This window comes from Lathyrus oleraceus, chromosome 5, assembly GCF_024323335.1.
Source record: "Lathyrus oleraceus cultivar Zhongwan6 chromosome 5, CAAS_Psat_ZW6_1.0, whole genome shotgun sequence".
Taxonomy (NCBI): domain Eukaryota; kingdom Viridiplantae; phylum Streptophyta; class Magnoliopsida; order Fabales; family Fabaceae; genus Lathyrus; species Lathyrus oleraceus.
This window is the reverse complement of record NC_066583.1, coordinates 244,219,755-244,234,319: the sequence shown is the minus strand read 5'-3', so window position 1 is coordinate 244,234,319 and position 14,565 is coordinate 244,219,755. Positions and strand designations below refer to the sequence as shown.

General features: G+C 34.6%; 1 protein-coding gene across 1 annotated transcript; it reads right to left on the bottom strand.

Moving 5' to 3' along the window:
- Positions 1-6,918: 6,918 nt before the first annotated feature.
- Positions 6,919-14,180, bottom strand: LOC127083466 (serine/threonine protein phosphatase 2A 59 kDa regulatory subunit B' gamma isoform). The gene is made up of 4 exons (XM_051023784.1): positions 13,967-14,180; positions 13,840-13,883; positions 12,377-13,735; positions 6,919-7,582 (listed from the first exon to the last, which is right to left on the bottom strand). Exons 3-4 carry the CDS (start codon positions 13,649-13,651, stop codon positions 7,214-7,216), a joined length of 1,644 nt encoding a protein of 547 aa, XP_050879741.1. The 5' UTR covers positions 13,652-13,735; positions 13,840-13,883; positions 13,967-14,180; the 3' UTR covers positions 6,919-7,213.
- Positions 14,181-14,565: the final 385 nt, after the last annotated feature.

Sequence of the window (14,565 nt, the reverse complement as noted above, 5' to 3'; positions counted from 1 at the left end):
GTCAATGACGGTTATGCAGCGATTGTAACAGATGCAACTAAGGCACAAAGGAACACTTACAGAGAATTAAGGAAGAAAGATCAGAAAGATCTGTTCTACATTCATCAGTGTGTAATGTGAATGTCTTTTAGAAGATCGCTGATTCGATGACGGCGAAGGTTGCGTGGGACATACTAGTACGTTGCTATGGAGGTGATGCATTTATGAAGAAAGTGAAGCTTCAGTCTCTATGTAAGCAGTACAAGAATCTCAACATGAAGAACAATGAGAAGATACTAGATTACATCTCCTGAGTGATTCTGATCATAAATGAGATGAAATCTGGTGGAAAGACTCTTTCTGAATAAGTAATCATTGAAAAGATATTGAGATCGCTTACTCCTCAGTTTGATTACATTGTTGTAGCAATTGAATATTCTAAGGATTTGAGCATTATGAGAATTGAATAGCTATAGAACATTCTATAGGCACAAGAGTTGCGTCTGACCGAGAGAACCTCTGAAAGAGAGGTAGAGCGGGCTTTGAAAGCTTCTTCTAGTAAGAAGAAGAAGAAGTCTTGGTATGAGGCCAAGACGAGATATGATGGTGGTTATCAAAAGTTAGAAGTCTCAAATTATGATGAGAAAAATCATCAGAAGGGAAGGGAGAAGTTTGACAAGAAGAATGTCCAATGTTATTATTGTAAGAAGTTTCATCACTTTGCTGATGACTGTTGATCAAACAAGGAAAGAAAATTAGAAGAAGTAAACATATCAAGAGGAGAATCTGATGATGAACCTGTACTATTGATGGCCTTTGAATCTGATGGTGGATATTTGGTAGACTGGTGGTATATAGACATTGGCTGCTCAAATCACCTAACTGGAAACAGGAAATGGATGATTAATTTTGACTCTAGAAAGAGAACAAAAATTAGATGTGCTGATGATAAGTATTTGAATGCTGAAGGAATGGGTAATGTCAATGTCAAAGTGAAGAATGGAAAGATTTTATGATCAAGGATGTTTGGTATGTTCATGGCATGAAAAGAAATCTGATGAGTGTAGGTCGGCTAATTAAGAAAGATGTCTCAGTTACTATGAAGGAAAATCTCTTAAAGTTGTATGATTCTAATCAGAAGTTGATTATGTAGTCTGAACAAGGAAGCAATAGAACATTCAAGGTGAATGTTGAAAAAGCTGAAACTAAATGCTTAGTGTTGAAGGTGATAGTGAGTTGCGGCACAAGAGATTGGGGAATCTGAACTTCATAAGCTTAGGGCATATGAGTTCTAAGATGCTGGTACATGGAATTTCTAAGATTGTAAAGCCTAAGAAGTCATGTGAGATATGCATGAAAGGTAAGCAACCTAGCTTTCCATTTGCATCAGAAGTAGCTCAAAGAGCAAAACATGCTTTAGGAGTAGTGCATTATGATGTTTGTGGACCATTTGAAGTACCTTCACTTGGAGGAAACAAGTACTTTGTGTCATTGGTGGATCTGTTTACAAGAATGACATGGATAAAAATCATCAAGTTTAAGCATGAGGTGTTTGTTGAGTTTCAGAAGTTCAAGGTGAAGGTTGAAAAATAGAGTGGTCAGAAGCTGAAAATACTCAGAAATGATGGAAGGGGTGAGTACAACTCTATAGAGTACAAGAGATATTGTGAGAAGAATGGAATATAGAATGAGGTTACTGCTCCATACACTCCTCAACACAATGGTCTTGCTGAAAGAAGAAACAAAATTTTGTATGATACGACAAGGAGCGCGCTAAAGGAGAAGAAGCTTCATCACACCTTGTGGGGAGAAGTTGTTGTCACTGCAACATATGTGCTCAACAGGTGTCCAACTAAGAAGCTGGAGGAAATTGTTCCTTTTGAGAAGTGGAATGGAGATAAGCAAAGTGTGAGCCATCTAAAGGTGTTAGGTTCTGTTTTTATAAACATGTCCATGATGCTAAGAGAAGAAAGTTGGATGACAGAAGCATAGTCATGTTGCTTGTATGGTACCACAATACATGTGTTAATAAGCTCTATTGTCCTGTCACTAACAAAGTTGAATTCAGCAGAGATGTTATTGTGAAAGAACCATAAGCGTGGGATTGGAACAAGTCTCAATCCAATTCTGGTGCAGAGTTGATACCTGAGTTAACTTTTGAAGACGTTTCAGACTTAAAAGAAGATATGTTAGAGTCTCGAGGTGACTTTGATGCTGAGGAAGAATCTGAAGGTGAATCTAATTCTGATCCAGATTTTGATGATGATCCTAAATATGGTGGTAATCATGCATCTGAATGTGGTCCTATTTTGAAGGTAGTCCAATATATGATATTGTTCCAGCATCTGAAGAAGATTTTGAACGAGTTTAGAGACCACAAAGAATTAGACAAATACCAAGAAGATTTGCAGAGTTTGACATGTTGCAAGATACTAAGATAGACTCTAGAGGAGAAGTCATTCAGTGTGTCATATTGGTAGACTCTGAACCAGTAAGTAAAGAAGAATATATCAAGAAAGAAAGGGTGGTTGAAGGCCATGAAGGAAGAACTTTAGGCTATAGGAAGAAACAAGACTTAGGAATTGACTAAGCTTCCAAAGAACAAGAAATACATTCGTGTCAGATGGGTTTACAAGGTGAAACTAAAGTCAGATGTATCAATTGGAAAACACAAAGCAAGGTTAGTAGGTAGAGGATTTCTACAGAAATCTGGACTAGATTACTTTGAGGTGTTTGCTCTTGTAACTAGACATGAAACAATCAGACTGGTGATTTCTATAGCTGCTAACTAGAATTGGCCTCTAATGCATTTAGATGTGAAATCTACATTTTTGAATGGTCCTTTACAAGAGGAAGTTTATGTAATACAAGTTGCATAAAACTTTGTATGGACTGAACAAGCTCCTAGAGCCTGGAATCTAAAAATTGATTCATTTTTCAAGCTTCAAGGATTTAGAAAATGTGAGATGGAGTATGGTGTTTATGTTCAGCATACATCTGATAATAATATGATTCTGGTGTGTCTCTATGTTAATGATATATTGCTAACAGGGAGTTGTTCAGATGAGATAGCTAAGTTCAAGAAGGTGCTGATAAATGAGTTTGAGATGACTGATCTAGGAAATATGACATCTTTTCTAGGAATGAAGATTATGTATTCTGATAAGGGTATAATCTTGCATCAGCTGAAGTATGAACTTGAGCTTTTGAAGAGATTTTAGCTGATGAATTGCAAGTCTGCAATCACACATGTTGAAATAAATCACAAGTTGGGTTCTGATGTTGAGGGTGATGAGGTAAATGCGTCAACTTTTAAATAGTTAGTAGGCTTATTGAGATATCTCTGCAATATCAGACCTGATATTTGCTATGCAGTTGGAATGATGTGTAAGTTTATGAACAAATCAAAGTGGTCACATTACCAAGCTGCTATCAGGATATTGAGGTATGTTAAGGGGACTCTGAAGTATGGAGTTTTGTTCATTTGTGATGTTGAAACTTATTAAGAGCTGATGTGTTATTCAGACTCCGATCGGTGTGGAGACAGAGTTGACAGAAGAAGTATTTCTGAATATTTTTTCAAGTATCTGAGAGGTCCTATTTCTTGGTGCTCCAAGAAACAACCAGTGGTTGCATTGTCAACCTGTGAAACTGAGTACATTGCAAGTGTTTTAACTGTCTGTCAAGCAGTATGGATTTTGAACTTGTTGTAGGATCTGAAGATCAAGGTGAGCAAGTCTGTGAAGTTGATGATTGACAACAAATTAACTATAAGTCTTGCCAAGAATCCAATGTTGCATGGAAGAAGCAAGCACAATGACACGAAGTTTCGTTTTTTGAGGAATCGGGTTCATAATGGAGTGCTTGAAGTTATGCATTGTAGCACTCAGAAGCAGCTGACAGATGTTCTGACTAAGACTATCAAGACTGAACACTTTATCCAGTTAAGGGATGTAATTGATGTTATTGATTTTTATTAGCTGAATATGAATTAATGGATGTGTTAGATATAATTCATTTTTATTTGAAGATTGAATTTAAATTTAATTTAATTAGCATTTAACTTTTATTTAGTTGGTTTTGAGTATAAAACAACTCTCTGTAACAAAATTCTGTAACAAAATTGAGAAAAGTAATAGAATTTCAATTTTTAAGAAAAGTTAGTTACCATTTTCTCTTTTCTCTTTCTTTCATCTTCATCTTCCTTCTCTTGTGCACCAACACCATTTATCCCGAATCAAACACACCCTTAATTTATTTCCTCACAAAAATATTTGCATCAACCGTTTGAAAAGAATCAAGAGACTTACAACAACAACAACAAAAAAAACATAATTCTTTTGTTAGTATAATTATTTGAAGAAAAAATAAATCACAATTTGTTGTTGTTGGCCGAATCACTTAACTTTAAAATTCAGCTAAGACTAATTATCATATGTAAGATACATATCACACAACCATTTAACAACTTGAAAATTCACAAGACACAAGTGACCCACTAATCTATTACTCTTGGGCAATTGAGAAGAAAATGGTTTCCATTGATGTAACAAGATAAGATGGAGTATTCTAGATGTTCCATTGTATTGGGAAGTATAGTATAGTCTATGAAATTCTTCCAATTTTCCCAATCCACGTAATGCATGAAAAACAAAAGAAAATGACCATTCAAATTCCTTAAACATATTCAATGGGGGGTATTTTGGTCTTCTCATGAAATGAAACAGTTATTGCAAAACCATGCACCATATTTTGGGCTCATTGCTTTTAAGCTTTTACATATATTGAGTTTTACTTCCCATAAATCTCCCAAGTATTCAATTTTCAACGTCACTATCTCCCATTGAACACAGCATCCCCCACAACCGTCATTCTAGAGACCCTGCAAGTCCCCACCTACACATTCTTTAATCATATCAACCAAGGATCATTTCATTCCAATCAAAGGGCAAATTAGTCATTATGTTCAACCAATAAACTCCCTTGTATCTCCTAACAACTCCGATAATGACTAATCTTAAAATGTTCATACTTTTTAATAAAAAAAAACTTCACACACTAATCAGATATCATATCATGGACCAAACTCTTAAACACTCTTAACGGTGTCACAAACACTCTTACCTGTGTAGTACGTAAAAATAAAACATATCCCCAAGCCATGTAAAGATAAAACATGTCCCAACCCATGTATGTCTCTATATAACACCAACCTTAGCCCACATAAAATTTACATTCCCAACTTTTTGTCCCTATGAGCCTGTGTGACATTGTTACTTAAATCATGAAAATGAAGCAGTTCCACTTTTTCCTTCTCTTAACTATTCTTCTCTTCCTTACACCTACATGTTATACCATAAGAACCAAATTTTCAGGCCCTTCAACTTCAACACAACAACGAGTTTTTCATCATCAATGCGTCAATTCTCCAATCAGCTGCAGAGGTAGAGAGTTTGAGTCTCAGAAACGAAGAGTTCCTACAGGATCCAACCCTTTACACAACAAGAAATAATAGTAGCAGCATCAGCATCAGGATAGTAACTATTCAATATTTCTAATGTACAGGGAAGTATATAATATACTATATATGTTAGCATAATTGAAGTTACATTTTTATGTTATATTATTAGAGTAGCTAATCTGTTTTGTTAGCTAGATTCGTAAGGATATTCTTGTTGTACACGAGATGAAGACAATTTTGTGCTCTTAAAATTATATATCTGGTCACTATTATAAACCAAATATATCAGTTGTTCAATGAACCAAAATAGTCGAGGGATCGTGTATATATATTTGATATCACTACGAGTTTTCCAATGTCAAGGTGAGAGTCAAACCAACTGATATATTCTTTGAGTTGAATGAAGCTTCCTGTTCCATTGGAACTTGCACCAAAATTTGAAGATACTAATTATAGTAGTTGTTTTGTTCTTATCAGAGTTCAACACCAAACACGATTATGTGTTGTTAATTGAAAGTTTTCAAAGTATTATGTGTCAACGTATGAGTGTTTATCATTATTTTATAGAAAATGAGTCACTGTAATTTGAAGTAAGTTTGATTGACAGGTAAGTAAATTTTGATTAATGATTGTTTCAATCACTTTGCTTTTCGCTGAATCTTAAAAACCACTTAAGTACAATCATTTATGTTAATCTCTCATTTATAGAGTTCAATGTTTGATTAACTGTGCCAAGTTAGCTTAGTTTTGCAATAAAATAGGAAGGCAAAAGCTTTTGTAGTTCATAATATATATGAAAATTAAATAGCATAAACCTACTCATCGGTGATCACACATATCATTTATCATATGAAGTTATAGGGCCCAAACTTTGAATATAGTACCTTAATTACACATTACTTCACACAACAACCATGCAACTTTTAGTAGTGTAGAAATTAATTTCATATTTTGATATAAATGAAAACATCAACAAGTTAAAACAAGTGACATGTGGTGGTAGTTGCTAAGATGTGTCAAGGAATGAAAACTAATTAATGTAAGGGAGTACAATTTGGATTAACTTTTAACTTGTAGTTGCTTTTAAGTTAAAATAAGTTTAGAAAGATTCTTGAAACTTATAGATATTCATGAAGTAAATAATTTCAACATATTTTTTGGGTCCTACTTTTGTACTTTTTCCAGTGTAGTTATTGAATGATTTGTTTAACAAAATGGTAGGGTAATTAAAATGAAAAGAAGGTACTAGTGTAGTGCAAGAAACTAGCAACTTGATAGCACCAAATATAGGAGCTTTGAAAATGATGAAGGTGGAGGAGAGTGTGGTCCAAAGTGTAGTGCTGAGTAAGGAAATATACTAATTATGTTTACATGATGCTCCACCAAGGCACAACCAGTTTCAGCCAGCTATAGCTTTAATGTGAGTGTGTTGATTTTTGAAACTTATGGTTGTGATGAATAATTATGTAGTTTGAAAGTTAAAAGAAGAAGTGGCAATAACATTGAATTATATGACATGCCACCACCAACAACAATCACTGTCAGTGTCAAATACAAATTACATTCCTTATAGCACATATACATACATATCCGAAAAAAATCCAGAAAACCACTAATAGCCAAACATGTCCACAAAGCTCGTCGTAATTTTAATTTCTTGCAGTAAGCTAATAGTAAAATAAGATGTACCTCCAACTAAAAGCATTCATTAAGTTCTTAGTCATGAGGTAGACTTAACAATTTGAATATCTAATGGCTCTCAACAACCTGCAATCAATAGCTATTTTGAACTGTAGCAACGGACGCGAACCTTGACGCAAGAACTGCTTCGTTGTTTAAAGATGTGGACGCAATAGCCACATCTTCCAAATTCTTCCACGTGGATTCCCGCTTTTCTTGCTTCTCTCGTTCTTTGATTTCGTCTTCTTGGAATTTGATCATGCATTCATCAAAAAGTGTTTGATCAGCATCAGAGAATATTTTTCTCACATTCAGAGTTAAGCTCTGGACAGCTTGGTTCCAGTGGCCCCGGGCATTTTTCTCTAAAGCAGGGAAGATTATAGGTAGTATAACTTTGCAGTTTTGTATTATCAAATTTCGGATATGATCATTGTTCCACAGAAACAGTGCACGTTCAGCCACCTGCAGACCAAATCAAGTCAATTTTCAGTTTCACATTTTGTACTTAGTTAAGTATTGCATATTAAAGAGCCCGTAAAAGTGACTCAAACTTACAAATTTTGAAGTTGTCATGATAAAAAGCTTCAACAAAAATAAACTATACATATTAATGGGAACAGAAGTCCAGCTTCACAGCAAAGTTTAACAATCAATTCATATAAATAATAGCAGTTATCAGAGTCAATTTAAACCATTAACTGGTATAGTCAAATGCATAAGATAATTAGTGATTCTTCGAACATAGCCGATGCTACTGCAAAATCAAACCTAATCACAGCCAAAATGACCTCTATGAATTTCGACTGTTGAAGAAGATTTTATTGTTTAGAAAGAAAATGGATGATAATTGGGAGGGTAAGCTATCCTCATAGAAACTGTGGAAAAAAGAAACACACAAAAACCAAGAGGAAAGACTGGCAAGGACAATGTTATCTCAGAAGAGCTATCCAAGTCCGTTACAAGTTCAATAATGAATGTACCTGTCCCGCCACCTACCCCTCACCCAAAACCAGCCTTTTTTAATTTAAAAACAGAAAAACCCACCACTGCATATTCAATGACACCAGAAATTATCCTCATAGAAACTGTGGAAAAAAGAAACATACAAAAACAAAGAGGAAAGACTGGCAATTATCATCCATTTAACCTACACTTCATTGGTGTTTTCTGTTTTTAATTCGTAACACAGGTCATTAGTGTTGTTAATCTTATGTAGCAGTTCTGTGAAACAAAAACCTCGATTCTGATGGTGCTTTAACCTACATAATTTAAAAGGGGAGCTTATGAAAGATAAATCTGATTGGTTGCATTGTCTTTTTAAGTTCTGCATGAAATTTGTCCAGATAAAGGAGCCAGCCAGAGTGACTACTTATCAGGAATGAATTAATGCAGCTGCCCATGTTTTCTGTTTTGGTAGAGTCCAGTTACATCATTACATTGCCTATGTTTTTTTTCTCAAATAATGATATTAAACTGTCAATTGAAGAATAAAATAAACTTTCTTCTTTGGATTGTGCGATAAAGTTATTTCATAGATGCAAAACCGGAGGAATCCTAAGTATGACAGATAAGATTTCCTTTTCTAAGATTATTTTTCATAAATTTAACAACTGATCCATATTATCTAAATTACGGAGAAAATATTTCTGTCAAAAGTCAAGACTAAATTGATTGGCGATAAATTTCTCTAGAGACAATAAAAAGAAGAAAATATACATTCACAGGCACTATCGTTACCTACTTGATGCTTAAAAATTATCCTATTGCTTATGAGACTTTATAACCTTAGAACATTCAATTTCCTTTTCAACCACTTGGTTTCTCTGCTGTTAATTAATTAGTAATCCCTACCAAGTCTTACAACAATATTCATTTCAACTTTGTCTTTTTTCAGTTTGGATATCATGGCTCAAACAAAACCATCCTGTATAAAGTGACAAAATAAATTACTTCTAAAATAAAATAACAAAATCTCTTTGTTTGAAAGTTATTACAAACAAACAGTAAATTACAAAATGCATACATACAGAAATTTGCAGATAACTCCTAAGTTAATGTTCCATCGGGAATAAGCGTAGCTTTCTAATTTTTTCAATAAATAAGTGGATCAAACTCCATATATTTAGAGGAAAATCAAAATATTAAAATGTCGTGAGATAACCAGCAGCTAATAGTACCAGTTAATGATAGAGTGTGGCATGAAGAGGCCAACCACAAAATTGCTAGTGCAGCAGATAGCATAACAGCGTTGGTTACTATAGTAAAGAACACGAAATTTACACTATAAAACACATAAAATTAAATTTTGAAGTTTTGTACAAAAAACAAATAAATAATAAAAAAAACTAACACTCAAACTTCTAAGAATCATTCATCAGTGTTAGAAAATATCAGTAAATAACAAATGCATAAAAAATTGAGCAAATAAAAGATAGCTATTAAAAAAAAACAAAGTGGTGTGAAGTGTAATGATATCAATCCCAAATATCGGCGCATGGCAATCAATCGCTATAGTGGGGCAATGACTAGGCCTAGCATCAATTATCATATTGAGGTCACTGCTTTATATTTATTGTATGTCAATGTCAGAGCGTGTCACAATGGCTAGGCTTAGGTCAAAGGGGAGAAATCTAAACTTCTTACTAATCGCTTTGAAGCTGTTGTTGCCAACCAGGGAATGGTGGTATTTACAGAAAATAATAAATAGAGTTCAAGAGACATACAAATCTGAAACTAATGAAGAGGGGTTTGTTGATGATAGCTTAAGAAAGTACATATACGTTTAGGCCTCTTAGTTGTTTCACACAACCAAGGGGGGCAAATGTATATGAACCACAGACACGATACGGGTATCGGATACGATACGTGTAACGTATCCGATACGGAGATATGTTAGTTATTGAAAAATCTAGGATACGGTACATTTGAGATACGTATATAATAAAAATTAAGCATTAGTTAAATGATTCTCTAACAAAAACCAATTGAGTTTGCAAAATTTGAGAATAATTGGTAAAGGAATTATGAGAAAAAAAAATGATAGTTAAAATCGAGGGAAAAGTAATTAAAGGGAAATATTAATTCTTGTAATAGAGAAAATGAAAGTGATGAGGTAATTAAAGTTGAGGAAAGAAGAATTAAGGATGAGAAAGATTGATTTGTGTTCTACAAATATGAATAGTCATGAGATTAACTAGCTTTCTCCGCAGTGTATCGGAGATGTGTCGCCAGCATATCGCCGCTGTATCGGGCCGTATCGGAATTTCTTTTTTTTTTTTTTTAAATAAATTTTTTTGGATACTCCTTTGATACGTATCCGCGGCGTATCGGATACGATACGGCATGGATTTTGAACTATCCATGCTTCATAGATCATAGATAAATCATCTTCACTAACTTTATATTAATGTCTTTTGAACAATGACCATTATTTTTCTGCGAACACGATAATTTTTTTTAAAGTTGTCAATCTTCATAAAAGAAATCCACCTGCCCAAACATAAAGTATGAGCAAATAATTGCAAATATAGATATGGTAGCAACAAAGCAGCGAAAAATGAAGGACATACAAGGTACGGGAAGAAATGGTTCATAGATATTGGGGTTGGCAACAACAGCTTTGAAGTGATTAGTAAGAAGTTCCAACATTCTACCCCTTGACCTTAAGCCAAGCCTAGATAAAGTAGGAGCTAAACTGGACTCAATTTGGGTCCCATCCCAATAAACACAAACAAAAAAGAGAACGAAAGAAAGAAAAAAACACAATAGTTAGGGTCATATGGCTCAACTCCCGTGAAACCCTAGCTCATTAAGACCCCTTCAGCTGTATCATAGCTGACTAACCAAGGTAAGTATTGTCCCTTGTTAGAAAATGAAAAGGCAGCTTTTCGTATAATAGGCACAGATCACAGATAGAAGAGAGGGTGGTTTGTGGGAAGAGGGAGGTCACAGTGGCTGCCAGGCGGCAGCACAGAGTGGAGGATGTCGCGTCGCAGACTTGCATTTGTAGCTAGCATAAAGGAAGGAAAAGAGAATAGTCGCAGAGATAGGGTAGAGAGATGGAGCTCACGATTTACAGACACAGGGGCAGTGATATCATGCGGCAGTGATATCATGCCGCAGCTCCCACGTTGCCCACCACAACATTGGCCATGAGACCCAAATACTCCAAACAGCACTATTGCATCGCAATTGTGTGTTATCGAATATGCTAGTTTAAATTACCATAAGAGAATAAAATAATGTCTTTTAATTATGGGCTTGCAATGCCTTTTTTGTTTCTGAATCAGATTTTAAGAGTTTTCTTTAAAACAAAAAAGACAGAGGCATCAGATGCAGAGCTGGATATTGGCGACAATAGAATGGAGGAAGAAGCTTATGTACACCTACACCTGAAATAAGTTAGTGATAAAGACTTCAGCCTGATGGACAGTGAGTTCTCTAACCTTGAACATACAAACTTACAGAGGCTGCAAAAAGATTCCCTATAGGTGGAAGCAGACCCGATCTGACCCCCTGTCTGCAGATGGGTCAATGTAATGTGTTGCAGTAAACAATGCTGTTGTATTTCATCTACAATTAGCTCTACTCAAAAACACAATGCATTGAGTTATTAGAAATGACTACCACCCATTCCGAATCATACCAATGCAATTGCAATGCTGTTCGTTGCTATTGACCACTGTGGGTTTTTTGCTTTGGATTAAAAGTATTAAAACACCATTACTCGCGCTTAAAGGGTAACATAAAAGATTGAATCATAATACAGAAATACCGATATCACAATAATTAAGATCCATTGTTGAATTATTTATAGAAATATTATATCATGTATTAAAATGCAATTGTAGTCATAGTTACAGTCTGATTATGATTATAAATACTGTGAACAACAACAGAAAAATGCATGAGATGCAGCCACAACTGTGATTGAAATACAGTTGCACAGACTGCTGATACCAGATATACTGAAGTCTTGTTTGCAAGTTGCTTCCCTCAATTTAAATCATTTAGTATCCATAACGATTAGCTCACACAAAATTAGTCAAGTGCAAAACATTTTTATTAAGTAATCTATATATTCAAACAACATACAATATCATAATCGCATTGTTTGTAAGTTAAGTTCATTGTCAATAGTTAAGCAACTAAGGAAGTAATATTCGTAATACAGAGATCATTGGTATTGATAGATGCTAATGAAATGCATGCAAATGCCACATAGGAAAAAGGAAATGAGAAAGTTTTGTTAAGCACCTGAAAGTGTAGGCTAGTAAGGCATCTAGCAATTTGACGAAACAATCCTACCGCACATTTCTGAAATTCTGCTGCTTGAGTGGCTTCTAAAACTTCCTCCAGTTCACCAAGGAACATTACCTCCTTTGCACTATTAGTTACAGGCCAATATTTCAAAAGACCTCTGATCACAGTATCAGCTAACTTGACATCTTTCTCAACAAACTGTGTAACACAATAAGAAAGCTGTTGGTGATACATAGAGACACACTTTGGCTTGTGAAGTGGGATCAATGCACGGATAAGGAACAGCTTATGCTCTTCCTTCAAAGGCAAAGCAAATCCGTTAATTATACTGCCCAAAAACTCCAGCATTTCTGCAATTCCATTGTGTTTTTCTGTCTCAAATATGAACTGATAAAAGATGTTATTGATCGCTTTTCTAATGAATGGGCGGTGTACCATGAACTTCCCATAAATACGGTGGAGAATAGTCTTCAAGTATTCCCTTTCTCTCTGGTCCTCAGAGTCAAAGAGATCAATCAGTCTCAATACAAATGAATGATCAATGTATCGTTTAGCAAGCTTTGCATCCGTCTCTGGTGAAGCCACAAACCTATAGAGAACTTCATACACAATCTGCAGATGACTCCATGCCGGTTCCAATGCAGGTTCCTCTTCTTCAGGATCATATGCTTCTGCAAGCTTACCATCATGATTCGAACACGGTAGAGTTCGAAACAAATTTGCCGCTGCCATCTTAGTGATCTCCTGCATTGTCGCTTCACTGAACTTTGAATTCACAGCTGAAATATAATCAACAAGTTCAAGCAAAGTTTGCCTCTTGATATCCTTCTCTTTAAGATGCTTGTTAGAATCATTAAAATCAAATACAACACAGCACATATTTAACTTCCTTATAAAAAGATTTGCCTTCTCCGAGCTAGAAACATCCCGAAAACCCGGCAAAGCCTCGTAAACTCCATTACCAAGAGCCATTACCGAACCAACGTGAGGTCCAATTGCAGGAGTCAACTTCTTAGCTTGATTTGTTTTATTTGAATTCTTTGACGACGGCGCAGAACTCCCATTCCCCGAATACAACCCACCAGAACCAGAACTGGAAGATTTAGAAAAAGTTGAATTAGATTTCAATACACTATTGGAACTAATCCCATAAGATGAATTCAAGGATGAACCAGAACCACCATTGACCAACTCTCCATCACCGTTAGAATCCCTCTCTGAAGATTTTGAAGGCTTACGAGGTATTTTACCGAGTATCTGTTTGATCATATCTAGAACACCCAAACCCTAGAGCAATCAATCCTAATCCGAATTTTTCTACTAAACCAGTCAAACCTTCAACAACTGAACCAACTGCAATTAATTAACAACATTACCAGAATTAACGAATAAAACACAAAGAACTAACATCAAGAACTTTGCAGTAAAATCCATAAACCCTAATCACGAAATCATACCTCAAAAACCATCCTCCAAACTCAAACTCACTTGTTCCAAGATTCTGCACAAACAAAATGAGAATTATGATTACATGAAGCAGTGATTGTAGAAAATTGAAAGAATGAACAAGAGAAAAGTACTTACATTGAAAGTGAGATTGAGAAAACCTCAGAGAAGAGTGAAGTGGGAAATTTAGTGACAAAATCAAATATGGAAGAAAAGTTTTGAAGAACCCAATTTGATTTTTTGTGCTATTGTAGGAGTGTGTAAAGAGAGAACCGGAGAGAAGAGAGAAGGATAAAAAGGGAATAAGAGAATATGAAAAGTGGGGGTTTTGTTTGATAAAAAGCAGATCGCAGAGGCAAAAAGGGACGAAATTTCGAGGCTAATGACTTCTATGTCCCACTTTTTCAAGTTTTGAAATATTTGTATGGAAAGTAAAATGCTAAAAAAACAAATATAGAAATTTTGAATAGAAAGCAATATTTAACTTTTTAATATTTCATATTAATAGAATAAATTTTAAAGTTATTATTTTGAAATTAATATCTATTTTTTATTTTCTAAAATATAAAATACAAGTAAAAATAGGTAATAAATCCGGATAAAATAAAATCAAACTTCAATAAATTTTTTAGGATTTAATCGTAGTATTAAATTTAACTTTTGTATTTTCAATAAATTTTTTATTATATCTATGAAGAATAGATTAGACAATTAATTCAACCTTATCTAGATGACAT